The sequence below is a fragment of the Stenella coeruleoalba genome, assembly GCF_951394435.1.
Source record: "Stenella coeruleoalba genome assembly, chromosome: 15".
Lineage (NCBI taxonomy): Eukaryota > Metazoa > Chordata > Mammalia > Artiodactyla > Delphinidae > Stenella > Stenella coeruleoalba.
In genome coordinates this window covers 27,184,783-27,198,908 of record NC_137161.1, presented here as the reverse complement: position 1 = coordinate 27,198,908, position 14,126 = coordinate 27,184,783, and the positions used below count along the sequence as shown (strand labels likewise).

Genomic DNA, 14,126 nt, shown 5'->3' with positions numbered 1-14,126 from the left:
AAAGACAGAACTGAAAGTTTCTATATACACTTTAGCCGTGTCTCCTTGCTCTCTTGCAATCGGTGACAGTTTCTTGGCCTTTCCTTGTTTTTGTGACCTTGACACTTTTGAAGAGTGCTTGTCACAGGTTTTGTAGAATGTCCGTCAATTTGGGTTTTCCCGTGATTAGGCTGAGGTTACGGATTTGGAGGAAGAACACCACGCAGGTCAAGTGTGCTTCTCATCACATCATTTCAGGGGTCCAGAAAATCAACTAAACTTGTTATTGGAGATGCGAAACTTGATCATTTGCTTAAGGTAGTGCCTGCCAGATTTCTCCACTGTGAGGTCACTCTTCTTCCCTTTCCACATTCAGAAAGCGAGTTGCCAAGTCCAGCTCACACTCAAGGGGAGGAGAACTAAACTTCACCGCCCGGAGGGTGGAACATCAAAGGAGCTGTGGGCATGTGTTAACCCCCCACTGGAAGTTAATAAATATCTGGAGGGGAGATACTTTGAAACGACACAAATCTACTGTTTCACCTTAAAGTTTCACCGGCGCATTTTAGCATTCATAGGTGGGTTTCAACTGCAGCAATGATTACTGAAGTGTGTTTAGGGAGATTTCCCTCTTTCTCTCAATCCTTCCATATTTATTAATTAAAAATTCTTCTGCAAGGGAGATTTGTCTCTTCTCCCCTATTTATTAAGGGTATTCAATCAATTATATTATTTAAAAATTTTTAAGATTAATTATTTTTAAAAATGTAATAATTCACACTGTTCAAAATTCAAAATGGGTGAAAGAGCATGTGGTGCCAGGGTCCCTCCCACCCCCACCCACCCACCCAGTCCCCAGTGCCCTCCCCAAAGGTAACCGAAGCCAAGAGAGATTTGACGCATATACCAGCAATGTCCGTAAGTATTCTTCTTTTTACACAAGTGCTTTAAAGGAAGTCATAATGTCGTGCACCTTGCACCTTTTCACCTGGCAATTTAACTTGGAGATCGGTTCAGATCAGTACATAAAACGCTTTCTCATTCGTTTACGTAGTATCCCAGTATGTAAATCCACCATGATTGATTGACTAGTCCCCTATCAGTAAACATGTGGGTTGTTTCCAAATGTTTTCTGTTACAATGCTGCAGTGTTCCAACATGTGGAATTGAACCTACAGCTCTATCTGCACAAGAGGGAGGGGTCAAAGGGCATGTGTACTTCCCATTTTGATGCTGCCAAGCTGCCTCTCTTGTACGTCACACCAGTTTACATCCTGTATTAGATTCCTAGGGCTGCTGTACAAAGTACCATAAACTAAAACAACAAAAATGTATCGTTTCCCAGTTCTGGAGGCTAGAAGCCTGAAATCAAGGGGTCAGCAAGCCATGCTCCCTCTGAGGCCTCGAGGAAAGCATCCTTCCTCGCCTCTTCTAGCTTCCGGCTGTTAACCAGCAGCCCTAGATGTTCCCTGGCTTGTAGATGCAACTCCAGCCTCTGCTTCCATCTTCATGTGGCTGTCTTCCCTCTGTCTGTGTCATATCCAAGTTTCCCTCTTCTTATTAGGACACTGTTTATTGGATTAGGGCCCATCCTAATCCAATATGGCCTCATTTTAACTTTATTATAGCTCCAAAGACTTTATTTCCAAATAAGGTCATATTCACAGATTCCAGGCGGATATGAACTTTTGGAAAACACTATTCAACTCAGTACACATCCCCACTAGCAGAGTATGAGAGTGAACCTCCTTCAACACTCTTCAAGGATTGCAGTGACATTTGGCATTATTGGGAATTAATTTTGGTGATTGGATTCTGCTTCTCCAAAACGGGATGCTCTATGGGGACAAGGCTGTGGGGAGGTCTGAGATTTATTGGGGTTACAGACAAGGGTTGGCTTCCCACGTGGCAGCTGGAGAGGAAAGCTTATGTGACATAGATATTCTGGAGTGGAGCTACCTCCCATTTCTGGGCCATTTTGTCAGTGTGAAATTCTCTCCCTGGTCCTGATTAGCCGTGGGAGCTAACCCGGAACGTCTAGGTCAGAGGCCACACACAGCAGCTCATGGGTTGAAGCTGTCCCCGGGAATATTTGTTGTGAGCAGTGCTCAGTCATATTTTGAAACAGATACTAATGTTTAAAAAGGGATACAACTCGGGCTTCCCTGGTGGCGCAGTGGTTGAGAGTCCGCCTGCCGATGCAGGCGACACGGGTTTCATGCCCCAGTCCAGGAAGATCCCACATGCGCGGAGCGGCTGGGCCCGTAAGCCATGGCCGCTGAGCCTGCGCGTCTGGAGCCTGTGCTCCGCAACGGGAGACGCCACAACAGTGAGAGGCCCGCGTACCGCAAAAAAAAAAAAAAATTGGATACAACTCATATAAAATTTTGGATTCCTAACTTCTCTGAAAAAAAAATCTATTAACACTATGCTCGTATTTCCACAGAGCGACGAACATCTGGATACATTTGTGGGCACTTAATATTGTGACCCCAGCTCTGGGCCTTCAAACCAAGAGGCAACATAGTGCAGGGGGCCCAAGCTGCATTTGAATCCCAGCTATGCATTTACTTGTTGACCTTGGGCAAATGGCTTAATGTCTCTAAGTCTCACTGTCCTCGTCTATAAAATTAGGGTTGATTTATTCAACACATTTCTATCGAGCATCTACTATGTGGCAGGCACTGTTGTAGGCACTTGGGATATGTCAGTAAACAAAGCAAGCAAAGATCCTTGCCCTTGTGGAGCACGTACTGTGGCAAGGGTAGACAGGTAACAAATGATGCTATAACACATAAGTAAATGATCTGGTATTTGAAAAGTGGTAAATGCTATAGGAAAGCAAAAAGCCAAAGTAGAATGTTATTCAGCCATTAAAAAGGATGAAATAATGCCATTTGCAGCAACACGGATGGACCTAGAGATTGTCATACTGAGTGAAGTAAGTCAGACAGAGCAAGAGAAATACGATATTGCTTATATGCGGAATCTAAAAAAAATGGATACAAATGAACTTATTTACAAAGCAGAAACAGACTCACAGACTTAGAGAAGGAACTTATATTTACTAAGGGAAGGGTGGGGGGGAGGGAGAGTTAGGGAGTTTGGGATTGACATGTACACACTACTAGATTTAAAGTGGATAACCAACAAGGACCTACTGTATAGCACACGGAACTCTGCTCAATATTCTGTAACAACCTAATTGGGAAAAGAATTTGAAAAAGAATCGATACATGTATATGTATAACTGAATCACTTTGTTGTACATCTGAAACTAACACAACATTGTTCATCAACTGTACTCCAATATAAAATAAAAAGTTAAAAAAAACCCAACCCAAAGTACACAGGGAACAGGGAATGGGGGCACAGTCACCTTCTAAGATAGGCTGCTCAGCAGGAATTCCCTGGTGGTCCACTGGTTAGGACTCCTTGCTCTCACTGCGGAGAGCCCAAGTTCGATCCCTGGTCAGGGAAATAAGATTCCACAGCCCCCCAAAAAAATAGGCTGCTCAGGGAAGGCCCCACTGAGAAGGTGACATTTGCACAAAGACTTTAAGGAAGTGGGGGGATTGACCAGGTGCTGAACTCAGGAAGAACACACCAGCAGGGAACGGCTAGGCAAAGGCTTCAGGCAGGAGCTGTGCTTGATGCTGAAGGAACAGCCAGGAGGCCGGTCTGGCTGGAGAGGAGACAGGAGCGGGGAGAGTGGTGGGAGCCGAGGCCACAGGGGAAGAAAGTGGGAGAAGGGTGTCAGCAGATCACGTCAGGCCTTGTAGGCCACAGGGAGGATTTTGGCTTTTACTCTGGGTAAGGTGGGAGCCACGGGAGGGTTCCAAGCAGAGAGGGGACACTGTCTAACCTATGTCATCCAGGATCTGTGTGACTGCTCTGTAAAGATTGGAGTCTGTCTGTGTGTGTGTGTGTGTGTGTGTGTGTGTGTGTGCGCGCACGTGCATGTGTGCGCACAGAAGCAAGGTGCCGGGAGACCGGGGAGAAGCTTGTGCGATAATCCAGATGAGAGCCAGGGAGCTGGCCTTGAGGATGGCGAGAAGCACTGAGGTACCGGGTGCATTTCCAAGGGTGAATTGACAGGACTGGCTGGTGGCTTGGATTCAGGCTGTGAGGAAAGAGAGGAGTCAAGGATGACTTCAAGGCTTTGGGCGGAGCTGCCACTCTCTCAGGAGTGGGCAGCATAGGAGGGGCAGGTCTGGAAGGGGAGGGGTGGAAAGGAGAACAGTTCAGCAAAGTTGAGTTGAGATTCAACATGTAGGTGAATTCAGGTGGAAATCTGGAGCCTGGGAGTGAGATTTGGGAATAACAGTCCCCACCTAGGTGGTTGTGAAGGTTCACCGAGCTCATGTCTGTGAGGCCCTGAGAAAAAGGCCTGGCCCCCAGTGAGTGCTAGTGAAGGTTAACTGTTCTTATCTTCCTGGAAAAGATCCCACCTTTGGCTCCAGCTCCGGCCCTCAGAACCCCCTCCTCACATCCCTCTCAGGGATGGAGACAGAAATTTGTCAAGATGGCTGAGAAATTTCTCATCTCATCTGTAAAATGAAGAGAATCATCCACTTTCTCAAAGGATTATCGTGAGGCGCAAACGAGAAATAATGGACTTAAGAGCCCAGCACACAGTAGGTGCTCATAGCAGTTTCTTTCTTCCCTCCCCAGGCCCTGGTGGTCAGGGAGAAGAGAAGCAAAGTCAGTATCCATCCCAGCTGTTTATTGAAAGGCAAGGGGTGGGGGCGGGGCGGTGGAAGGGTGCAGAATGGGGAGGGGCAGTAGGGCCTGCTTTGTGGAGGAGGACTGAGGACCCTCCCAGGAGGGCTGCCCCCACCCCCACCTTGAGACTAAAGGGGGAGGGTAGAGGCATGAGCCTTGGGCATCTCTCTCCAGCTGTCTTGGAGCTCCCCCTAGTGGTAGAGAACAGAGATGATGCATCTGGCTGGGGAGCCTCAAGGATGGAGGGGTTGGTGCCTCCAGGAGGGCACATTTGTACAGGGTGAGGTCAGGACCTGTGGGTGATGGTTTCTAGGTGGGTGGACTCGGAGGGGCAAATACATCCCAGTTCTCCTGCCCCCTGGCTCTTAGAGACCATTTAAATGCATGTCCAAAGTATCTTCTGAGCCACCTGGGACCATTAGGCATCAGCTAGTCTCTCTGGGCCGAACCTGTGCCACCCCTGCGGGTCCCCTGGAAGCCAGGAAGGTGTGGGGTCCTGCTCCCACTGTGGAACAAGATCTGTTCCAGGAGTCTACAGACGTGGGTCCGAGTTCCTGCAGACTGTCAGCCTCCCTCCGCCACCTCATCTGTAAACTGGGGTTAGTAATCGTTCAGGATGGGGTGGACTGGGGGCTCTGATGCCAAGATGTATAGAAAACATACTGTAAGGAGGAAATGTTTTTGCACCATCCTGGTCCAAGTGAGCATCTTGGACCCATCTTGAGGCCTCCTGGTGCAGCTGACAGAGGGAGGGGTCAGTGGATAAGAATGACCCCAGTACCCCTCCCCTTATCTTTGCCTATGGAAGGTAATACTTATATCCTGGGGAGAAAAAGAAAGTCATGGAACTCTAGAATCTGGTCCAAACCCTTCATTAGTGCAGAGACAGGAACTGATGGTCTGAAAGGGTAAGGGGCTTGCCCAAGGTCATACAGAGGAAAGAGCGGGGATAGGTTGAGGGAGTTTTCTGCCCCTGAATGGCTTTGGAAAGGAGGAATGGGTGGGAAGTTTTGGGGTGACTCGGGGAAGGCTGGCATCTTGGAGGACTTAGAGCCCTACCCCTGGGAAGGGGACACAGAGATGTGAGCTCCAGACTTTCTGACCTGGAGTTGGGCTTTCTGGGGGCTTAGATGGAAGGGGCCCCATTGAAAGGGAGAAGTTAGGGAGACAATGGGAAGGTGGGATGCGGTGGGGCGGAGGAAGGGTCCAGACCCCAGGCCTGGCTCCTCCTCTGGCCGTGAGGGTGGCTCAAAAGTCCCTCTTGGGCTGGATGGTCTGCACAGAGGATTGCCCAAAGTGGCTGGCGGGTGGTGAGAACCAAGACCGGCCACTGGTGTCATGGAAAATGGGGGACAACTGCTGCTCCAGCTCATCCCCGAAGACCTCCATGTGGCCATCGGTTTCAGTGTCCAAGGGTTCTGCCTTGGGGTCCTGGCTCAGCCAGCCAGTCGTGGCCCAGAACATGCAGATGGCCAGCAAGATCCCGGCTGCCCCGCAGAGCACTGTGCCGGCCAGGCGGCAGGTGCCCAGGGCCTTGTTGTAGTCGGCTGCCCGCTGATCCAACACCAGGAACTCGCCCTCTCCGATGCCCTCCAACTTGGGGGGCACTGCATAGCCAGTGGTCAGGGCTGCCAAACCCAGTAGCAGAAGCAGGGTACCTGAGGATAAGCTGATCTGGAGAGAAGCAGACAGATTGGGAGGCAGTCAGGGTCAGCTGGGGCCCCAGGCCAAGGGATCACCTTGGATCCCAACTGGACTTAAAGGTAACCCCTTGGTCCAACCTTAAAAGATGGGATCATAGACACACCTGTTAGGTCTAATTGACAAGGGCACAAACTATCACGTTCTATTTGAAATCTTGAGGCCTCTGAATCAATTTCCCTTTCAGCTCCCACCTGGCAGTGGACTTCTTCTGCCAGCCTTGAGTCCCCCTGAATCATCATTTGGGTCCCATCTTATCCCCCTGTCCCATCTACCCTCTACCTCTATTCCTCCGTCGGGTTAACTTCTACACATCCCTCAGATCACATGCATCTCAAACCTCACCTCCTCAGGGAAGCCTTCCAGGATGCCCCTGGACTGGGTCAAGTCCCCAGCTCTGCACTCATGCAAACGCTGTGCCCATTTGCTCTTCGGTGCACTCACCTTGGTGCACACCTGGACGTGTACCTTGGTTACTATGTAAGTGATGTCTGTCTGCCTGCTACACTGGACTGAGAGCTGGGAAAGCCATGAGATTAGAGACTGCCTGTTTTGGCTCCCAAGGTGTCTTCCATGCCTAGCACGGTGCTGGTATCCAGCAGTAGCTGAGCGAATGTTTGCAGAATGACTAAATGAACCACAGCTAGGAGCTCCTCAAAGACAGGGACCACATCGTCTTAAATTCTGTGTCCCCAAGATCCTAGCACACTGCTTGGCAATAAGAAGATGCTCAAAAACTTAAAATACGTACTTTCTCCTGGAAGTCTTCCCTGATCACCCCAGGCACTGAGGGCATTTCCTCTCCTGCCATCCTCTGCACACCTGGCCTGAGGTTGTGCATTCTCTGTGCAGGTTGGCACCTCGCCTTCCCACTAGAGCGAAGACTTTTGAAAGCAGAGAGGAGGGACCCTCTGTCTCAGGCTTCCTATAGTATTTATCAAAGAGCATTGTAGGGACCCAGCTCACTGCCACTTCCATGCCTTTACTCACAGGTGCTCCCTAACTGACCACCCTCCGTGGCTGGTATGGACATTGACTGTTCGTTTCTCTCACATTTTCTACTGTCCTGGCAACAGTCCCCCAGTAGATCTTTGGGAAGCCACAGGAAGATTTAAGTGAGGTGAACCCTTCTTCCTGCCAGTCAGCATATACCATCCCTCTGGCCACAGTAATTAGCTCAGGGCTGGGCAAGTGACCCAGTCAGAGCCAATGCAATACTTGCCAGGACTTCTGGAAGTGAAAAGCATTGTTTCTTTTCTGAAAGAAATACTGGTTGAAATTCTGATTTCCCTTGGAAGGTGTGGAGTGAGAGACCGAGGGTCAGCTTGGGAGCAGTCGTTTGGAGAACACATGGGGAGAACCTCAAACTAATGGGCTGCAAGGATGGGGGTACCATGGGGAGCCTGAAGGAAATCTTGAGTCCTCAGTGTGATGCTTTGAACTGCTGGAGCGAACTTTGCCTGAAGGCCCCCAACCTCTGGTCTCTTCCATAAAATGAGCAATATTTTCCCTTTATTGTTGAAACTCATTTGAGTTGGGTTTCCTCTTGTTTGAACATGCAAGACCCCTAATTGCTACGCAGCCCCTTTTCTTTCTATCCACTGATCCCACCTCCTCCCTGAAACCACAGGAAATCACAGGAATTGCTCCTCCTTCCACCTTACCTTCCAGCACAGTGAGGGCCAACGTCGGTGACGGCAAAGTACAGGAGGCCCCTCAGGGTCATCGCTGAGGGGGGTACCTGCACAGTCCTCGTAGAAGAGGTGCAGATAGGAGCGGACCCCATACCACTTGCCATCTTCCACGTTGGGGCCTCGGCTGCAGCCACAGGGACGCTCGCAGCTTGGCATCCTGGGTCCCTGTGGGGTAGGCCAGGTGCAGTGGACAGAGGGAGGGGGCAGTGAGGGTTGCCCATGGTGACTCTCCAAGGCCCCCGGAATCTTTGTGCTACGTTCACCTCTCCACCCATTTTAGAGAGCTCACACTCACAGCAGAGCCTGTCCTTCTGGAATCCTGGTCTGAGTAGAGTGTGAATGGGCCAAGGCACTGAGTGCTTAGCCCACAGCCTTCGTAGGTGGCAATAAATTTGCATGTTTCCTGTGGAGGCCACCCAGTGGCTGGAACTGTGGGTTCTGGAGCCGGGACTGTCTGGATTGGAATCCAGGATCACCACTTCCCGGCTGTGTGATGTCAGACAAGTGCTTTCACCTCTCTAAGCCTCAGTTTCCTCATCTGTAAAACACAGCTGATAATCATACCTGCTTTATACAGTTTTGTGTCCGGTGCCAAGAAATGATAGCTTCTGTGACTATTATTACTGTAATTTCTTCATTATTATTTTATCCTGAACTTCTAGAGCCCCATGTCTAGAGTGAGAGCTTCTTATCCCCATCTCCTCTCCAAATCTCTTCCCCTTAATTTCCCGCCTTTCAAGGTATTCTGGGCTGAAAGTGTCACAGTTGACACTCGTCCAATCGGGTGGAGCTCCCCAAGCTGCAAGGTCCTAAAAGATCCCTCCCCAGGGCTGCCCCTCAGAAGGCAACAATCTCCAAGTCCCAAGGAATCTTGACTCCACAGAAGGTGAAAGTCAGGGGTCCTCAGGCTTAGGTGTTCTTAGGCTCAACATTAGATTTCTAAAGAAACCTATCTAAGGACTTTTCTTTTCACAAATGGAGACACTGAGGCCTAGGGAATGGAAGGTCCTTGTGTATCCAAACATCCTTAGGACTAAAAGCAAAGGGGGTGGGGGTTGCTGGGGAAGGACTGGGCTCCCCCCCATGCCATGATGGCCCTCAGTCCCTCTGAGCAGTTTCAAACAAAATGAAGCAATGTGCTTACACTGAAGGATAAGACAAATTTCTAGTCCCCTCTCATTTCCAGATGTGATCCTCAAATCCCTGTGGAGAAAGACTCACCAGCACACAAACACACAGCACAGAGAAACACACACACACACCAGAGACATACACGGATAGATGCACATATACACACACAACACCACAGACATATACAGACAGGCACACATATACCACACAGAGACACACAGAGCTAGACACACAGCACAAAGACACAGACACTCAGACACACCCCCCCCCCCCCACACACACACACAGCCACAGTGTGTGTTGGAGGTGGTTCTATGGACCCACACCAGCACACAGAAGTGCTGCCTTAAAGCCTGTCTATAAATCACAGCTCTCCACAGCCCTCACCCAAAACTCAGGGGAAAGAAGGGAAAAGGGGTAAGAGACAACACCCCCCACCCCCACTGACATACAATGGGGAAAGGCAGAGATCAAAAGCCAAAGAGAAAGAAGAGGGCGAGTGGTGAGGTGAAGAGCCGGCGCTCGAGGGAATAGGGGAGGGGTAGGAGTGGGGCTCTGCAGAAGGTGTGGCCAGAGCGGGCACCGCCCCAGGAGATTTCAGCTTCCTCATCCCGGCCGGCGGGGCGGTGGGCATCAGTGCAAAGACCATTAACCGAAGATCCTAGGGGACGGGGCGGGGAGGGAGCTCAGGGATTATAGGCCAGGGTTAGCTCCTCCTCTCGTGCAGCTCACTGTCCCTCTCCTCCAAATATACATCACCCGATCCTGCTGGCATCGGAGCGGGAAGGTGACCTTGACGCTGCCTCCCCCTCGACCGGGTCCCTCCCCCTCCTTTTAGGGTTGCCGGGAGGCGGACTGGCGGTCTGGGGGAGGGTGGGAGAGGATGCTGAGAGCCCAGGACCAGGGTTGCCAAGGAACTGCTGGGGAGCTGTCCTTAGGCGGGATGGGGGAGGAGCTCCGTGAGAAGGGAGAGGGAAGAGGACGGAGCTACTGGGTCCGAGGGGTGGAGGCTGCGGCGAGGAGGCGAGCGGTGACAGCCACGAGGGCCCGAAGATGGGTGGAATCTCTCGTATTTATGGGGCCTCTCTCAGTTCTCCTTCCCAGACCCCCGGACCCGCGCACTCCAGCGTCCAGCGTAGCTCAGGCGGAAGGGACGCTGTCTTGGGGGGTGAGACCAGAGAAATCAGGCCAACTTCCCCCGCCCCCACCGCACACTGTTTCTGAGCCGACCACCAGTTCCCCAGTTGAGATTAAGTGCATCCTTTCCCCTAGAGGGAAACTGAGGCAAAGAGGGGCGGGAATGGGTTTTCTGCAGAGGTGGGTGGGGTCTTGTCCTCTGAGGCCTCCTCCCAGCCTACCAACCCTGAAGTGTCTCCGGGCTTTGGGCTGGCGAGACCTCTGCCCCTGCTACTTCCCCGAGACCCTACCTCGCAAAGCCCGAGGCACACCAGGGCTGGGGCGCCGCCGTCCCGCCCGAGGCGGGACACGGCCGGGCTGGGGATGCGGCAGGGGTGGGGGTTCTCCAGATCCTGGGAGGAGGCGGGGTGGGGGTCGGGCCGAGCGTGGGGCAGGGCTGAGCTCACCTCTCCGTCCGCAGTCTCCGCCGAGCGGGAGCGGGAACGCGAGCAGAGCAGAAGCAGGTTGTGTTGGCGCCTGCGCCGCAGTTGGGGGGCGGGGGTGACACGGGTGGGGGGGCGCCGGCGCGCCCTGAGGGCTGGCTCTGCAGATTTCGGACCCCTGCAGGATTGCGAGCCCTGGTCCCCTTCCAAGAGTTCTCTTCTCTCTCTGAGACCCCAGGCCCCTCGTGGGGACCCCATCATATCCCTCGACCCCACCCCCTCATGCAGTCCCTCAAACTCCTCGTCTGGCTGTCCCATCACTCCTTCAATCTCCCAACCCTCTGACTGAAGACCCTTGACTTCATTGAGCCTTCATTTCCGCACTGTATCCTCTGTTCCTCTCTGGGCCTCCATCCCCCTCATGGAACCCTCACCCCAGTGTACAAACGCTCACCTACTGGCTGCGCCCCCATCCTCTTCACAGACTCCTGGCTCTCTCGTTGAGCCCCACGTCTCTCCCGCCGGGTCCCTACCAGGAAGTCCCCTCCTGCCTCCATCAGGAGCCCCTTATCTGACTGCAGTCCTCACACTCTCACTGAGTCCCCCATCCTCTCTCCATTCTCTCCCTCTTCGAGCCCCTACCCCTTGCTGAGGATCAGCGCCCCTTATCTTGAGAAGGGAGCTGGGGTTGGAGAGAAGCTGCTGGGAGAGACAAGTCCTTTCCCTTCTGGAAGGATCCTCCCTTGTTCTCTCTCCCAACCTACCCCTAGCTCCGTCCTGGACAGTGTGTCCTCTGGCCCATCTCCCTGGAGAGCCAGCCCTTGCCAGGCAGCTGAGTCTACTTCATTCCTTGTCGTGTGCCCACCCACAGCCTTGGCTTTGTCCCACATTCACTCTATGGGCTTGGCAAAGTCACCACACCTCTCCAAGCTTCTTCAGGCACCATTGTGCACACGTGCTTTCGTGCCCTGAGTGTCCGTTCCGTCTCTCCTTGGGCTGTGGGCCGGGGACACAGGGATGCATAAACTCTGCAAGGTGGAGACACATCCTGTTCCTTCACTGTTGTATCCCCGAGCCTCACAGGGCCCTTGGCATTGAGCAGGCAGCTCAATAAACATCTACTGAACACAGACTAATAAAAACAGCGAATATATGATGCTGAGTGTGAGCAAAGTACTTCTCTAAGTGCTATATATGTACTACACCCATTTAACTGTGTGTGTGTGTGTGTGTGTGAGAGAGAGAGAGAGAGAGAGAGGGAGAGAGGAATTCCTAGAGCTCAAGACTGAAGCCCTCCCACGTGACAGGAGATGAACCTGGAGAGGCAGGCAGACGTGAGACCCTTCAGGGCCTCACAAGCCAAGGTAAGGAGTCTGGACTTCAACCCAAGAGTAATAGGGAGCCATGGAAGCGTTGTAAAGAGGGGAGGGGTGTGATCTGATCTGCACTCTGAAAAGATCCCTCTGGTTGTCGATCCCTGGGAAGAACAGGATAAAAAGCCCAAGCAAGGTAGGAAAGAAATCCGTAAGGAGACTCCATGTCAGAGATGACGATGTCTTGGCCTAGTGGGCTTGCACAGAAATGAATGGATTCAAGAGTTGTTGCGGGGGAGGGGGGTAAAATGAAGTGCAGGAACAGCAAAAGATTGGAAACAACCTGCAGCAGTTTTAAAACACGGCTGCAAATTCCTTAGCACTTCTCCTGCAGCAAGGTGGGATCTAGGTACCCTCTTTTCGTATCTCGGGTGAGCTGAAGACTGCTTCAACCAATAGAGTATGGTGGAAGTGACGCTCTGACTTCCGAGGCCAGGACATGAAAGGACAGGCACTCCTCCTGGAACTCTAGCTCTTGGAGACCTGAGGTGCTAATGCAAGAAGTCTGCCTGCCTTGAGGCTGCCATGCTAAAAGAAAGCCAAAATAACATGGAGAACCCACAGAAGTCACCACCATCCCAACTGAGCTTGGCCTTTGAGTCATCCCAGTTCCAGCATCAGACAAGTGAACAGAGAAGCAACCAGATGATTCTACTCCACATCTGTGAGAATCAGCTTCAGCTCCGATGATATGAGAGAGGGGATGGCTGAGGTTGGGGAGGTGATGGGAAGGGATAAGGTCAAATGTATAGGTAGATGGTCTGGCATTGAGCCAGCAGCATAGGAAGGATCCAGTACCCTCTGAGACCCGGGCAAGGAGAGGAGGAGGGCCACTGAGAAGAGATGCAGGTTGGTGTTTGTGAGCTGAACTCTGGAGTTAGACAGATCCAGATTTGAATCCCTGGTTCTGCCACTCTGTGCTTACATGACCTCAATGCTCTGAGCCTCAGTTTCCCTAACTGGAAAATAGAGATAATATCAGCAATTGTGTCTCAAAGGGGTTATAAGAGTGAAATGAGGTGTGTATATAGAACACTTAGCAAAGCACCTGGAACAGAATAAGAACTCAATTCACTATTGTCATCGTTACTACTATTATTGTTACTACTATTTTTATTGTTTATGGGTGAGGAGGGTAGGAAGTTGAGTGACAGAAAACGTATTAAATTGAATGTTTTTGAGGAAAACAAGAAGCATTATCAATTAAGAAAGAGGAAGGTTTAGGGGGGGTATAGCTCCAGGGTAGAGCATTTGACCACCAAAATAGAAAGGTTTTAGTTCAACACCCTTTCAAAGGGTGGTGAAGCAGACACAAAGGCCACATATTCTATGATTCCATATATATGAAATACCCAGACTCAGAAAATCCATAAAGACAGAAAGCAGACTAGCAGTTCCTGGGGCTGCGTTAAGGGAGGAATGGGGAGTGACTGCTTAACGGGCTTCCTTTTGGGGTGATGAAGGTGTTCCAGCACTAGATGGGGGTGATGGTTGCACAACGTTATGAATGTACCAAATGTTGCTAATGATCAATTTCATGTTACGTATATTTTACCATAATTTTTTAAAGAGTGGTAAAGCTTTGGAACACTCAGTAATAATGATGATGAGGATGGTGATGGATATCACTTATTGAGAATTTATTTTGTGCCAGGATAATTTGACTTCTCAATAATCTTATGAGATAGGAGCTCTGATAATCCCCATTTTACAGATGACAAACCCTGGGTTTGGGAAGGTAAGTCACTTGCCCAAGGCCTGCCACAATGTGACAGAAGCTGAATTTGCTCTGATGGCTCTGAGGCCATGATCTGTGGAGACAGGGGTCTGCATAGCTGTGACTTTTTTTGGCAGTGTCAGGAGACCTGGGAGAGAAGAAGAAGGCTTCTGGTACCCCAGCTCCTGGTGAGGCAGAGGAGAGGGTGATGGGTGATGCAGAGCGCAAGGGAGAGAACAGTTCCCAT

The 14,126-nt window shown here is 51.2% G+C and overlaps 1 protein-coding gene across 1 annotated transcript; it reads right to left on the bottom strand.

The window, feature by feature from the left end:
• Positions 1–5,952: 5,952 nt before the first annotated feature.
• Positions 5,953–11,735, bottom strand: NRSN2 (neurensin 2; the record flags this gene model as incomplete). Its single annotated transcript, XM_079944765.1, is given in 5 exon segments — positions 5,953–6,378; positions 8,070–8,264; positions 11,632–11,655; positions 11,657–11,686; positions 11,688–11,735. Coding segments are annotated over 5 exon segments (723 nt in total).
• Positions 11,736–14,126: the final 2,391 nt, after the last annotated feature.